The sequence below is a fragment of the Rhinopithecus bieti genome, unplaced genomic scaffold (genome assembly GCF_001698545.2).
Source record: "Rhinopithecus bieti isolate Rb0 unplaced genomic scaffold, ASM169854v2 scaffold_12049, whole genome shotgun sequence".
Lineage (NCBI taxonomy): Eukaryota > Metazoa > Chordata > Mammalia > Primates > Cercopithecidae > Rhinopithecus > Rhinopithecus bieti.
This window is the reverse complement of record NW_016807278.1, coordinates 2,477,607-2,492,822: the sequence shown is the minus strand read 5'-3', so window position 1 is coordinate 2,492,822 and position 15,216 is coordinate 2,477,607. Positions and strand designations below refer to the sequence as shown.

The following is a 15,216-nucleotide window of genomic DNA, read 5'->3' as shown; positions in this document are numbered from 1 at the left end:
CTGACTAATAACACACTTCTGGAAGTGTACTGTAATGAGAAATCACAGACCAAATGCCCACTGGGCATCTCAGATGCTTTTTGGGACATCTCCCATTCATCCAACAAGTATCTGAATGGCTACTGTGTATCAGGTACAATGCTAGAAGCTGAGAACATAGCAGTGAAATGGTACACAAGGTTCGTATTCTCACAGCACTTACCATCTTACAGGGAAGATACTCTTAACACAAATATTTGCAAAAAACTAACATGAAAATAACGGGAGACATGCAACCATAATAATCTCAAACTCACCACTTCCCCCTCAAATCTTCCATTAATGAGTATCTTCAACCAAGCCAGAAACCTAAAATCATCTTAACTTTTCCATTTCACTCACCACAATCGAATTAATGACTAAGTCCTCTTATTTCTACCATTTCTACATCTGTCTAACTTGGCTCCTTTCTTACCGTAACACTCATCGTCTCTAGCCTACACCACAGCAGTTCTCCTATGTTCACTCACTGTTGCCCCTTCAATCTCTTTTCTACTTGATGCCCTAAAGTTCTTTTTAAAATAAAAGCTCATCATGTTACTTTCTTGCCAAAATCTCTTAATGACTTCACAGTACATACAAGCTATGGTTCAAATTCATGAGTCTGGCAGACGAGGTTCTCCATGAGGACCTTGGTTTACCTTGGCTCTTGTCATATCATATTTCCCATACCACAATCCAGCTATCCTTATACCTGTAGTTCGCTATTGTACCATACTTGTTTCAAGCTGATATGACTTTGCCTGTGCAGTGCCCTCTGCTTGGAATATATCTGGCAAACATCTACTTAACATACAAATTTAAAGTTATAAATTATCTGGCTGGGCGTGGCGGCTCACACCTGCAATCCCACCACTTTGGGAGGCCAATGAGAGCAGATCACCTGAGGTCAGTAGTCCAAGACCAGTCTGGCCAGCATGGCGAAACCCTGTCTCTATCAAAAATATAAAAATTAGCCAAGCGTGGTGGTGTGCACCTGTAATTCCAGCTACTCGGGAGGCTGAGGCAGAATTGCCTGAACCCAGGAGGTGGAGGTTGCAGTGAGCCAAGATCGCACCATTGCACTCCAGCCTGGGCGACAGAGCAAGATCTGTCTCAAAAAAATAAAATAAAATGAAGTTATAAATTATCTCATTTATGACGGCTTTTCTGACCGTTAGTCCCCTCTAGTACAATTGATAACTTCCTTCTTTGTGCTTTCATCTCCACTAAATCTTAAATATAGTTATTGTATAGTACATATAAAGCTTTAGTACATGCACCTGTATGCAAATCCACCTCCTACTAATCATCAAGAATTTCTCATTTGTTTTTGTGTCCCCAGAGCCTAGAGCCTAACACAGCACCTGGTACATAACTCATGGTCAACACCTACTGAATGAATGAATGAATATATGAGAAAAACTGTGGCACAAAGACATTCACTAAACATTATGTAATCGAGGAAAAAAAAACAGAAAATGGTTCAGTAAATTACGGTTTATCAGACAATATACAGTCATTTAAAAAGTTGTTAAAGGCTACTCAAGCAGAAAAATGTCTAGACAGTATTAGGAGGCAAAAGCAAAATATAGAACATAGCACAATTACAAACGATGCTTAAAAAAATCATCTAGAAACTGAGCAGTCATGGTGGCTCACAACTGTAATCCCAGCACTTTGGGAGGCTGAGGTGGGAGGATCGATTGAAGCCAGGAGTTCAAGACAAGCCTAAGCAACATAGCAAGACCTTGTCTCTATAAAAAATTTTTTTAAATTAGCCAGGCATGGTGGCGCACATCTGTAGACCTAGTTACTCAGGAGGATCACTTGAGCCTGGGATTTCAAGGTTGCAGCGAACTGTGATCATGCCTGTGACTAGCCACTGCACTCCTGCCTGGGCCACAGAGCAAGACCCTGTCTCAGAAACAACAACAACAAAAATCTATACATACAAAGTAGTAGTATCTGGTTAGGAGGTCTACAGAAAATACTAGTTATTTCTGTTTTATTTTCCATGATTTTCTAGAATAAGTATATATTACTATATAATAAAAACACATATTTTAATAGGTAAGAGTTCTTTTTTTTTTTAAGAGACAAGGTTTATTGTCACCCAGGCACTGGAGTGCAGTGGCACAATCATGGCTCATTACAGCCTAGAACTCCTGGGCTCAAGTGATTCTCCCACTTCAGCCTCCTAAGTAGCCAGGACTACAGATGTGCACCACACACCCAGCTAATTTTTTTACTTTTTGTAGAGATAAGTTCTCACTGTGTTGGTCTCCTGGGCTCAAGGAATCCTCTCATCTCAGCCTTCCAAAGCTCTGGGATTACAGGCATGAGCCAATGCATCTAGCCAGTTCTAAATTATATTATGATGACGGTTGCACAACTCTGAATATATAAAAACCTGTGAATTGTACACTCTAAATTGTATATTATGTGAAACACACACACACACACCCCTCTTAAAACTGTTAAAAGTATGTGTATCCATTTAAATCCTTTTTTTTTTTTTTTTGAAACAGAGTCTTACTCTGTCACCCAGTCTGGAGTGCAGTGGATCTCAGCTCACTGCAACCTCTGCCTCTGGGGTTCAAGCAATTCTCCTGCCTCCGTCTCCCAAGTGGCTGGGATTACAGGCATCCGCCACTATGCCTGACTAATTTTTGTATGTTTAGTAGAGATAGTGTTTCATTATGTTGGCCAGGCTGGTCTTGAACTCCAGACCTCAGGTGATCCACCCTCTTTGGCCTCCCAAAGTGTTGGGATTACAGGCATGAGCCACCATGCCTGTATCTTTATTGCAAGAATACAACAAAAAAGAAACAGAAAGGCAGTGGAAGGCACCTAAGAGATCCAGGCCAGTGCTTCCTGGATTATTAGATATAAAAGTTTTGGCCCAAGTCACCAGTACATTACTGGCCAAACTTCACCGTGATTCAAGCCTCCTCCCAATCCAATGCTTTATAATACCATTTAGACAAAAGGAGATAGACTTAACCTTGATCGGGTTAGGTCCTTTTTTTTGGCCCAAATTCATTTAAACAAAATGCTGCCCAAAATAAAATTTTCTGAAGCAAATAGTTTCAGAGAGTAAGAGTGAAATCAATGGGAATTCATGTAACAGCAGATTTCAACTGTTTTTACATTTGCTATACAACCTTAATAACTATATTTCATTGAAGGAATAGTCACACTTGTGATCACTAAAATTACTAAAATTCAATAACCTGGACAAAATTGGACTCGGTGACTTCCAAGCTTCTGTCCTAACTGAGACTTTTTATTCTAAATGAAAAGTCAGTATCACAATTATACTACAATTACAATCTGAAAATATCTCATTTCAGTATTGAGATATTCTCAGCACCTGACACAGATCCATAATACAATGAATTTCTCCCAAGAAACGTGCTTCAAGGACAGCATGGACTCAGAATCTACATAAACCATGATAAACTGTATTACTAATGGCTGAATATTTTAAAATCTAAGTATTAAAATATCTACAATGAGATTTGCAAACATGTAGTCATCATTCATTCTAACTCATATTTAAATATTAATTTAAAAATGTCTTACCATAAAGAACACACTGGATGGATGTGTGCGCTAATTATTTTAGCAATGCCTCTTGTCAAGAAATCCCAGATGACAATTCGGCCATCATTACAGCCAACTGCAAGCAATGTGCCCCATCTGTTAAAGGTGCAAGTCAAAGCCATGCTGATACAATCCAAAGTTCCATCAGCTTCCTAAAAGTTGAAACAAATACAAGAATAGAGACAACAATAGCCAGATATCCAAATTATTTCCTAAAGGTTCTTTATCACTTGTGATACTTTTATTGAATATAAATTACACTGTATACCAAAATAATCTCTCTGTGTCTTCTTATATCTATTAAAATAGCCAAAATGAAGCAACATTTATTAAAGCTAACCACAGATTCTGGAAACAGATGTGATCAATCCCTTACATCACTACTATAACTTTGTATAAACTTTCTGGAGGGCAAATAGGCAAAATATAACAGAAGTATTTAAAAAGTCATATCTATTGATGCAGTCATCATAATTCTGGGAATTTATTCCAAGAATTTAAAACAAAAAGAATTTAAAAGAATTTTTTTTTAAGAATTAAAAAAAAACACCCTGGAATAGCCTACAAAGCATAACATTAGAGAAGTCAAATTATTTCATATCAATACCAAGCTATTTAAAATAACTACAGTGTCTATCCTCAAACATTCAAGTGTTACAAAATAGTTTTACACTTAAAAAAGTAAAGCGCATGTATAGCATACATTTTGCTTTACTACATAAAAACATTGATCAAAACAAGAAAAGCACACAAAAAAATCTACGATGGTGTTGTTTGTGAAAATCCTTCAATGAAAGTTTTCTTTTATTTAAAGGAAAATGAACTGTAAGATTACAAGATCATGATAAGATTTCTAGCCCACATTCCCTATTTCCTCCCTGATCAAAATTATACACTAGTTCCTTATCATAGCAAAAGATATATTATCACACTTAATGCCTCTTTGTCAAAACACAAGGATCAAAAAGTATTTTCTGTTCTAACATAAACATCCACAAGTAGGCCGGGCACAGTGGCTCAAGCCTGTAATCCCAGCACTTTGGGAGGCCCAGACGGGCAAATCACAAGGTCAGGAGATCGAGACCATCCTGGCTAACACGGTGAAACCCCGTCTCTACTAAAGAATACAAAAGGCCGGGCGCAGTGGCTCAAGCCTGTAATCCCAGCACTTTGGGAGGCCGAGATGGGCGGATCACGAGGTCAGGAGATCGAGACCATCCTGGCTAACACGGTGAAACCCCGTCTCTACTAAAAATACAAAAAAAAACTTAGCCGGGCGAGGTGGCGGGCGCCTGTAGTCCCAGCTACTCGGAAGGCTGAGGCAGGAGAATGGCATAAAACCCGGGAGGCGGAGCTTGCAGTGAGCTGAGATCCGGCCACTGCACTCCAGCCCGGGTGACAGCAGAGCAAGACTCCGTCTCAAAAAAAAAAAAAAAAAAAAAAAAAAAAAAAAAATACAAAAAAACTAGCCGGGCAAGGTGGCGGGCGCCTGTAGTCCCAGCTACTCGGGAGGCTGAGGCAGGAGAATGGCGTAAACCCGGGAGGCGGAGCTTGCAGTGAGCTGAGTTCCAGCCATTGCACTCCAGCCCGGGCGACAGAGCGAGACTCCGTTCAAAAAAAAAAAAAACAAAAAACATCCACAAGTTACTATGTTCCTAAAATCACCGCAATACTATACTCTTACCTCTGGATAGTTCTGCCCAAAGGACTCTGCAACAAAGCAAAGAAAGAGTTGATGGAACATGTACCACATAGCAAGGATCATACAACTCATGAACAGTGTATAGCAGTGGCTGACAAAACGAAAATGAAAGGGGGATATGACGCCCTTTCAGGCATTCCATGAGGCCACACAGATTTTCAAGATTCTGCTAAGATGACTTGTTTACTCGAAAGTATACAGATGAGCTTTCCTGAGACTATATGACCTGGGATGTTGCAACAGAGTGAAGGCAAGAGCAGATAGGAGAAGTCCCCCAACTTCTATTCAGGCAAACATTCAAGACATTTGTAAAAATGTCACAACAGTGGCATTTTCCTCACTAAATACTTTGTTTTTGAAAACAAAGTAACTACTTACATAAACATGTAATGGATTTATTATGGTTATTTCTAAATAATGTGCTTTAAAAATATTATCTCAGTTTTAACTTCTAAATTGGTAAATACTGGTAAGTAGATATCACCTACATAAACAAAAACTCTTTGGGGGTCCTCTACTTCTTAAAAGCATAATGGGATCCTGATACTAAAAAGTTTGACAACTGCTGACATATCCAAGTTAGCAATAGTCTCTCTCCATCACACCCTTTGGGCATTTCACAATTTATTTCCATATTTACTAAGGTAAGAGCAAAGAGCCGGGCTTGGTGGCTCATGCATGTAATCTTAGCACTCTGGGAGGCCAAGGCGGGCAGATCACAAGGGAGTTTGAGACCGGCCTAGCCAACATGGTGAAACGCCATCTCTACTAAAAATACAAAAATTAGCCGGTGTGGTGGTGTGCACCTGTAATCCCAACTACTCAGGAGGCTGAGGCAGGAGAATCACTTGAAACCGGGAGGTGGAGATTGCAGCGAGCTGAGATCGTGCCACTGCACTCCAACCTGGGTGACAGAACAAGACTCCATTTCAAAAAAAGAGCAAGGAAGGGCAAGAGTCAATTTATATCAGTCAAATTATCACAATTACTCTTTGAAACCTTGAAACCTTTACTAAAAGCAGCGACCACACCCCTTCCTGACTAATAACAGCATTTAGGTTGCGACAGCAAATAGTAGTTGATTAAACACGAAATTCTCTTTATTTCTTTCAGTTTTTTGGGGGGTATTTTTGTTTGTTTGTTTTTCTTGACCAGCCTGGGTTTTTTTTTTGTTTGTTTGTTTTTTTGAGACGGAGTCTCGTTCTGTCACCCAGGCTGGAGTGCAGTGGCACGATCTTGGCTCACCGCAACAGCTGCTTCCCAGGTTCAAGCGCTTCTCCTGCCCCAGCCTCCCAAGCAGCCGCTGGGATTATAGGCACGTGGCACCATGCCCGGCTAATTTTGTATTTTTAGTAGAGATGTGGTTTGGCCATGTTGGCCAGGCTGGTCTCAAACTTCTGACCTCAAGGTATCCACCTGCCTCAGCCTCCCAAAGTGCTGGGATTACCGGCGTGAGCCACCATGCCTGGCCTAGTCCTTAGAAATTTATGTGTAAAAAGCCCACGTGGTGGCTCACGCCTGTAATCCCAGCACTTTCGGAGGCCGAGGCGGGTGGCTCACCTGAGGTCAGGAGTTCAAAACCAGTCAGACCAACATGGAGAAACCCTGTCTCTACTAAAAATACAAAATTAGCCAGGCGTGGTGGCACATGCCTGTAATCCCAGCTACTCCAGAGGCTGAGGCAGGGGAACCTCTTGGACCTGGGAGGCAGAGGTTGCAGTGAGCTGAGATTGCACCATTGCATTTCAGCCTGGACAACAAGAGGGAAACTCTGTCTCAAAAAAATAATAATAATAAAAATAAACAAATTTATGTGTAAATGTGTTTATATGAGCAAAGAAAACGGTATAAAAGGATAAACCCCACTTAAAATTTGGGATGGGGAGACTTTTTTTCTGTATGTGTGTGTATATATCCATATATATATCCATATATGTATTTATTTGAGACAGAGTTCGCTCTTGTCCCCCAGGTTGTAGTGCAATGATGTCGGCTCCCTCCAACCTCTGTCTTGCAAGTTCAAGTGATTCTCCTGCCTCAGCCTCCCGAGTAGCTGGGATTACAGGCACGGGCTGCCATGCATGGCTGATTTTTGTATTTTTAGTAGAGACAGGGTTTCACCATCTTGGACAGGCTGGTCTTGAACTCCTGACCTCAGGTGATCCACCCGCTTTGGCTTCCCAAAGTGCTGGGATTACAGGTGTGAGCCACCGCACCTGGCTTCAACTGCTTGTAATTGCTTTTAGCTGGATTCCCATAGCTCATTCATTTACTGTGGTGCTATCTTTTTTTTTTTTTCCTTTTTGTGGAGAATGGGGTCTCGCTGTATTACCCAGGCAGGTCTCCAACTCCTGGGCTCAAGCTATCCTCCCGCCTCTGCCTCCCTGAGAGCTGGGATTACAGGCGTGAGCCGCCACCACCACCCCCCTGCCCCATTGTGGTTCTATATGATACACAGTTACTTGTTTGTCTCTCCTCTTAGCTCTATTTACCAGGGCAAAAGTGGTATCTTATTTCAATGTTTTTCAAACAGTAGGACGCAACCCACCATAAATGGATACATCAATTTAGTGAGTTGGAACAAGTGTTTCAATAGATTAGAAAATATCAACCAGGTGGAGTGGCTCACACCTGTAATCCCAGCACTTTGGGAGGCCAAGGCGGGCAGATCACGAGGTCAGGAGTTCGAGACCAGCTGAGGCAACATGGTGACACTCCGTCTCTACTAAAAACACAAATAAAAAAATTAGCCGGGCATGGTGGTACACGCCTGTAATCCCAGCTACTCGGGAGGCTGAGGCAGGAGAATTGCTTGAACCCAGGAGGCGGACGTTGCAGTGAGCCAAGATCACGCCATTGCACTCCAGCCTGGGCGACAGAAGCAAGACTCTGTCTAAAGAGGGAAAAAAAAAAAAAAGAAAATATCAGAGGACACTGAACATAACAAGGATTAAGTATAATCCTAAGAAATTTAGTTACACGTGTGTGTGTATGTACATATAGTGAACTGTGATAGAATATATATTTCTTACTGTGATTTGTGGTGAAAATAAGTTTCACGAATGATCTTATTTAACTGTATCTCCAGCGCACACAGCAGGGGCTCAAAAAGTGGTTGCAGAAGTAAAACTACTGTCCACCTATGAGCCACCTGAGTAACCACATTAAAAATACATTGTCATTCATTTCCTTCATCTGGCCAGATGTCCTTCAATATGCTTCCAAAATCACATTACTTCTGTTCCTTTCCTTTTATCTGTAGTCATTAACTTTCTCACTTTAAAATACAGTCATTTTCAGAGATTGTTATCTTTTGGACCCAAGCTTCTTTAATTTGTCTAACCTTTCAGTGCTAAATATTCCTTCCTGGCTGGGCACGGTGGCTCACACTTGTAATCCTAGCACTTTCAAAGGCCAAGGTGGGCAGATCACTTGAGGTCAGGAGTTCGTGACCAGCCTGGCCAACATGGTGAACCCCAGTCTCTACTAAAAATACAAAAAATATAGCCAAGTGTGGTGTTAGGTGCCTGTAATCCCAGCTACTCAGGAGGGCTGAGGTAGGAGAATCGGTTGAACCTGGGAAGGACAAGTTGCAGTCAGCCATTGTGCCACTGCATGCCAGCCTGGGCAACAGAGCCAGACTCCGTCTCAAAAGATAAATAAAAATAAATATTCCTTCCTAAGTTTTATCCTAATGAGTCTTCTGTATCATTCAAGAAAAGCCTTTTGCAAGTCCCTGCTACTCTTCCAAAGTGCTAGTGTTATCACCTTTCTTCCATCCTTAAGTTTTTAAAAATAAGGGTCAACCTTTTGTCCTTGTCTCCCACACCATTCTAAAATAATTGTAATCTGGCTTCTGTTCCAAGCTGCCAAAGGACTAATCAGAGCAACCCATTTTCAGCCCTCAGACTCAACTGCTCTGATTGGCTTCTATGAAGACACCACACCAATCTGTACTCTCTTCTTCCTCTACATAGATTAATATATGGAAGGCACTTGAAAATCTGCCTAGCTCAGAGAAAGTACTTTATAACTGTTAGCTAACTTATTATCTTCATTTATTCCTCCTCTTAACCCCTAACTACAGATTGTGTGCTTGGCAATTTTCTTTTCTCCCCCTACCACTTTTTCCCTTGATCGTGCCTTGATCTATTCACAAGGTTTCAATGAGCCCATCTGTAAGATTACAAATCTCTCCCATAAATCCAAACCTGTCTCCTGACCCCTAGACCACATTCAACATCTCCAAAGCTGTCTTTTTCCAATGTCCTTACACTTTATCAATAGCATCATTATTTGCTCTCATCATTTTTCACGTAACTCTCTTACTCATCACTACTACATGCAATCTATTTGTCATCCCTACCTCCTCAATGTCTTTTCTATTTCCTAGCTCAGGCCTTCCTTATCACTCATATAATCTACCCCTCCACACTGGTTTTACACTCCTCCAAAACTGAACTCCACATTGCTGTCAGACAAACCTTACAGACTCACAGCTCTGATTGAGTTACTAAGTCAAAACCCTTCAATGGATCTACCCTACCTTCCCTAAAAAGCCCAAACTTTTCAGTTAGGCATTTGAGAACCAACACAAAATAGATGGCACCAATCCCATCCCTTGGCATTCTCTTTATCCACAACCTGGCCAAGCAGGAAAATTCATCCCTCCCATATCTTCATACTTCAGCCTGTTGATATTTCACCAACCTTAAAAATCCACTTATGGCGGGACACTTTGGGAGGCTGAGGTGGATGGATTGCTTGGGGCCAGGAGTTTGAGACCAGCCTGGCCAACGCAGTGAAACCCCATCGCTACTAAAAATACAAAAATTAGCCAGGCGTGGCAGTGCGTATCTGTAGTACCAGCTACTCAGGAGGCTGAAGCATGAGAATCACTTGAACCCAGGAGAAGGAGGTTGCAGTGAGCCAAGACTATGCCACTACCCTCCAGCCTGGGCGACAGCGCGAGACTGTCTTAAAACAACAACAACAACAAAAAAAAAACTTAAAACTCCAACTCCTCCACAGGTTTTGGGGGTTTGTTTTTCCTGGTTGACTTCTTCCCTTGCCTCAAAGACATTCACTCTCTGTTCCAAACATTCTTAGCAACTGGTAATGCCTCTTTCAGGCCTGCCTACATTCTGCAATATCCTATGGCTATTTTACATAATCACCTTAAACTCCCTGCTTAATGAAAAGCTCTTTAAGGGCAAAGACCATTTTTTATGTATCTTTGTAGCCCTTTTGACAACACATCTTCTGATTTTCTTTAAAGAGAAACCTAACCATTAGGAACAGCAAGTCGTGCAGAAGTCCTTGAAAACCTCGGTTACCCCTAGGATACTATGCTAAACGTCACCTAATGAAAGTCCAGGAGAAAGGACCTACAGTTTTTAAATAATCTGGATAGGAGGTAAGGAGGAAATGACTCAAAGTGAGGATGACAAAACACAACTTCCTCCGTATTTCACACCTCAGTGTTTTACACACCATCCCTAATAAAGGACCTTAAACAGAAAATTAGGATAATTGGATTCCAGTGCCAACTATGCCATTTACTTGCTTAGTGTCTAGCCATTACCCTCTGAGCCTTTATTCATCCGTTCAATGAGGCTTCTATCAGAAGATCTCCAAGTCCCCTCCTTGGACATCTCGTTTCTACAAAAAGATTAACCTGTCCAGGAACCCAATTTCCTGACAAGTCTTCAAAGCTTCATCCCAAGCCTCACTTCTTCAAATTCTATCTCCAACAACTCTGGTCCTGGCTGCTCTGGGCTACTTCAACACCTGTGATCCTTATAATCAAAGCTAAGTCACAAACTGTCTGTCCCTATCGCTCCATAACTGATACGAAAGTGGCCTCGGGAGGGGCAATGCAATCTACTCGGGCAGAAGGTGCGCTTCCTCCTCCTGCTGCTGCTCCACATCAGGTGTGCCCAATGATCCAGAGCAGAACAGGGTCCCTAAGGTTGCAGCCTGACTCCCCTCCCGCCTGGTTTCCCTGCTTTCCAGTACCCAACGCTTCTCTATAACGCAACCACAGCCCTTCTCACCCAGCAACTCGAGGTTCATCCCTGCGGACTGTGACCGCCCGGTCTCAGCTCCGGCAACAACGCCTTCTCCCCGGCCGGCTTCAGCAACTTGCGTCTAAGGGGTGGACGCCGCGAAGAGCCTGGCGCAAGCTCCGGAGACTTTCGGACTTAGAAGGCCCCGCGGCTTCCGCTTTCTTCCCCCGCCTTCCTTGTTCGTTTCAGATGGGCTGCCCAAATATATGCCTGATCAAAATCAAGGATAAACTTCCTCGGAAACAATTAATTATGATCTTTGCTGAGGTACAACAAAGTTATCGTCACTAGCGACTTTAAATAGCGCGAGAATTTAAGGCTATTTGCTCCGGGAACATGTAGATGAGCTAGAAATTCCAGGCATACAGTTAACCTACTAGTTCTTGGCCTGTTGTGTTCAGCGGAGTTGTCCGGGCGGGCTACCTCAGATTCCGCAGGAAAGGTTCCGGGCAAGTCCTACTAATGCAGGAAAGGAGGGAAGGTCGTCCCCTAGTGCTCAGGTGTGTAGCGCCTCTGACCTCACCAACACGCGTACTTACCCTGAATGTAGGCGGCGTTGCAGGCTGTTTCAGTCTCGTGAAAAGTATTTCTCATTTGTAAAGATATGCCATTAATCCTACAGAAAGGTACGACAATATATGTTAGGCCTGTTTATGTTAGGATAATAAAAACCTTACTATCTAAGATTTTACCGTTTACCCAGTGTTAACCGGGACACTGTGAAAAAGAATTGGAATGAGGGGTGGACTGAGTTTCCCGGAGCTCAATCATACAGAACTCCAACGAGATACCCAAAGCAATTAGAGAAGGCCAGTTACTGGTATCTAGCGAAGGAGCAAATTTTATATGAATAAATTCCTACTGTAAATGCTGTGGCTCATCAGAAAAAGGAAAGAACGTCAAAGGCTCGCTACAGAAAATAGTACTCGGGCTAGGTCTCCGACAATGGAAAAGTACACATACACAAGGTTATTAATTGCCGTATTGTCTGCAATTGCAAACTTTTGGAAACAATAATGAAACTTTTGAATTAGGGAGCCCAGCATTTTCATTTTTGCACAGGGCCCTGCAAAATTATATAGCTAGTCCAGTCCGCCTCTGCTTGACAAATTTGCAGAAAAAGAAGCCTCATTCACACAGTGCACCCTGTCCCCGGGCCCCAGTTGATTGCTCTTTCAGTAAGCTCCTGACCTAAGCTCAACCCAATTAAATTCCTTTCCCAAGAATTTGGAATGGGAATTAAGTGGCCCCCACAGTCTGACACATCGATTGAAGAGAATAAGTGTGAATTAAGGAGCTATTTAAGGCTCCTAATAATAGATGGACACCATGGTAGTTGGCTGCAGGTTGCAGAATGAAGCAGAGGTCCAGAAACAAGTCAAAGATAAAATACTTTGTGTATCTAATTAGTTCCCAAGAACATGTTACATTAATGTCTTCTATTTCCATTATCCTTAGACCTTTGTAAAGTATGCCTTTTGCAGCCGGGCGCAGTGGCTCACGCCTGTAATCCCAGCACTTTGGGAGGCCGAGGCGGGCGGATCACCTGAGGTCAGGAGTTCGAGACCAGCCTGATCAACGTGGAGAAACCCTGTCTCTACTAAAAATACAAAATTAGTTGGGCGTGGTGGCTCAGCTACTCAGGAGGCTGAGGCAGGAGAATCGTTTGAACCCGGGAGGGGGAGGTTTCGGTGAGCCAAGATCGCACCATTGCACTCCAGCCTGGGTAACAGAGTGAGACTCCGTCTCAAAAAAAAAAATCCACAGTTTTCTACTCTCCAAAGATAAAGGAAAACTTTGCATAAAGGCAAAAGCAACAAAGAAAAATATTATGTGAAGACAACAGCCTAGTTTCCTCTAAATTCTCTGACTCTCAAATCCAAAGTAATCATATCTATATATTTAGAGATATGGTCTCACTTCGTCGCCCAGGCTGGAATGCAATGAAGAAACCATAGCTCACTACTGTAACCTTAAATTCCTGGGCACAAGTGATCCTCCTGCCTCAGCCTCCCAAAATGCAGGGATTACACTACCACACCTGATTCCAATGTAATAATTTTTATAGATCGGATGCTAATATAGCTGATGAAGTTAAAATTAAAACTGTTAAAAATAAAAATAGTGAGGCCAGGCACGGTGGCTCACGCCTGTAATCTCAGCACTTTGGGAGGTGGAGGCCAGGCGTATCACGAGGTCAGGAGTTCTAGACCAGCCTGACCAACATGGTGAAACTCCGTCTCTACTAAAAATACAAAAATTAGCCGGGCGTGGTAGCACATGCCTGTAATCCCAGCTACTAGGGAAGCTGAGACAGGAGAATCACTTGAACCTGGGAGGTGGAGGTTGCGGTGAGCCAAGATCATGCCATTGCACTCCAGCCTGGGTGACAGCAAGACTTCATCTCAAAATAAACAAACAAACAAACAAACAAATAATAAATAAATAAAATGAAGATAAAAATAGTGTTAGAAAACCCTGAGGAATTTTCTTTTTTCTTTTTTTTGAGAGGGAGTCTTGCTCTTGCCACCCAGGCTGGAGTGCAATGGTGCAATCTCAACTCAGCGCCTGGCCCGCTGAGGGATTTTCAATACACCTTTTTCCTAACACTTACCTCTTTTTCCCTTTCTACCCCTCAATCCTATTTGGACTTTCTTTTTTTTCTTTTTTTCTTTTTTTCTTTTTTTGAGACAGACTCTCACTCTGTCGTCCAGGCTGGAGTGCAGTGGCATAATCACAGCTCACTGCAGCTCAACCTCCAGGCTCAAGTGATTTTCTCACCTCAGTCCCCCCAAGTAGCTTGGACTATAGGCAGGTACCAACATGCCCAGCTAATTTTTGTAAAGATGGGGATTCACCATGTTGCCCAGGCTGGACTTGAACCCCTGGGCTCAAGCTATCTCCCCATATCAGCCCCACAAAGTGCTGCTATTACGGGTGGTGAGTCACCATGCCTGGCCTTTTTTTTTTTTGAGACAGAGTCTCCGCTCTGTCGCCCAGGCTGGAGTGCAGTGGCCGGATCTCAGCTCACTTGCAAGCTCCGCCTCCCAGGTTTACGCTATTCTCCTGCCTCAGCCTCCCAAGTAGCTGGGACTACAGGCGCCCGCCACCGCGCCCGGCTAGCTTTTTTTTGTATTTTTTTAGTAGAGACGGGGTTTCACCGTGTTAGCCAGGATGGTCTCGATCTCCTGACCTCGTGATCCCCCCGTCTCGGCCTCCCAAAGCGCTGGGATTACAGGCTTGAGCCCCTGCGCCCGGCCTTTTTTTTTTTTTTTGAAAGAAAGTTTACGGCCGGGCGCGGTGGCTCAAGCCTGTACTCAGCCTTTGGGATGGCCGAGACGGGTGGATCACGAGGTCCGGCGATCGAGCCCCTCTGGCCTAACCCAGTGACACCCTGTCTCTACTAAAATCCACAAAACCCCCCCTAGCCGGGCGAGGTGGCGGCGGCGCCTGTCGTCCTAGCTCTCGGGAGGCTGAGGCAGGCGAATGGCGTGACCCCGGAGGCGGAGCTTGCCGTGAGCTGAGCTCTGGCCACTGCCCTCCAGGCCTGGGTGACAGCGCGAGCTCGTCTCAACAAAAAACAACAAAACAAAAAAAAAGAGAAAGTTTAAATAACCTGTAAAAATTAGAGAGCAAGCCATGGCACTTCAAAACAAGGGAAGTGATCTATTTGACAATGCCAGATCTCATCAGTAGTCAGTAAAATGCAAATTGACCCACAATTAGATATTTACAACCACAAAGTTGACAAACTAAAAAGAAATCTCCCAAAATTATTGTAAGAGAATTCTCTCAAGAGAATGTGAATCAGTACAACCA

The 15,216-nt window shown here is 43.0% G+C and overlaps 1 protein-coding gene across 4 annotated transcripts in view; it reads right to left on the bottom strand.

Annotated features, from left to right (window-relative positions):
* Nucleotides 1–11,553, bottom strand: part of RBBP5 (RB binding protein 5, histone lysine methyltransferase complex subunit) — a 37,796-nt gene extending 26,243 nt beyond the window's left edge. For all 4 annotated transcript variants that reach the window (XM_017880988.1, XM_017880990.1, XM_017880989.1 and 1 more), the window contains exons 1-3: nt 11,386–11,553; nt 5,312–5,337; nt 3,607–3,779 (exon numbers count right to left, since the gene is read on the bottom strand). In XM_017880988.1, the coding sequence (XP_017736477.1) occupies nt 3,607–3,779; nt 5,312–5,337; nt 11,386–11,404 (218 nt within the window). In that variant the 5' untranslated portion in view covers nt 11,405–11,553. The remainder of the gene's footprint in view (nt 1–3,606; nt 3,780–5,311; nt 5,338–11,385) is intronic.
* Between the last annotated feature and the right edge of the window lie 3,663 nt (nt 11,554–15,216).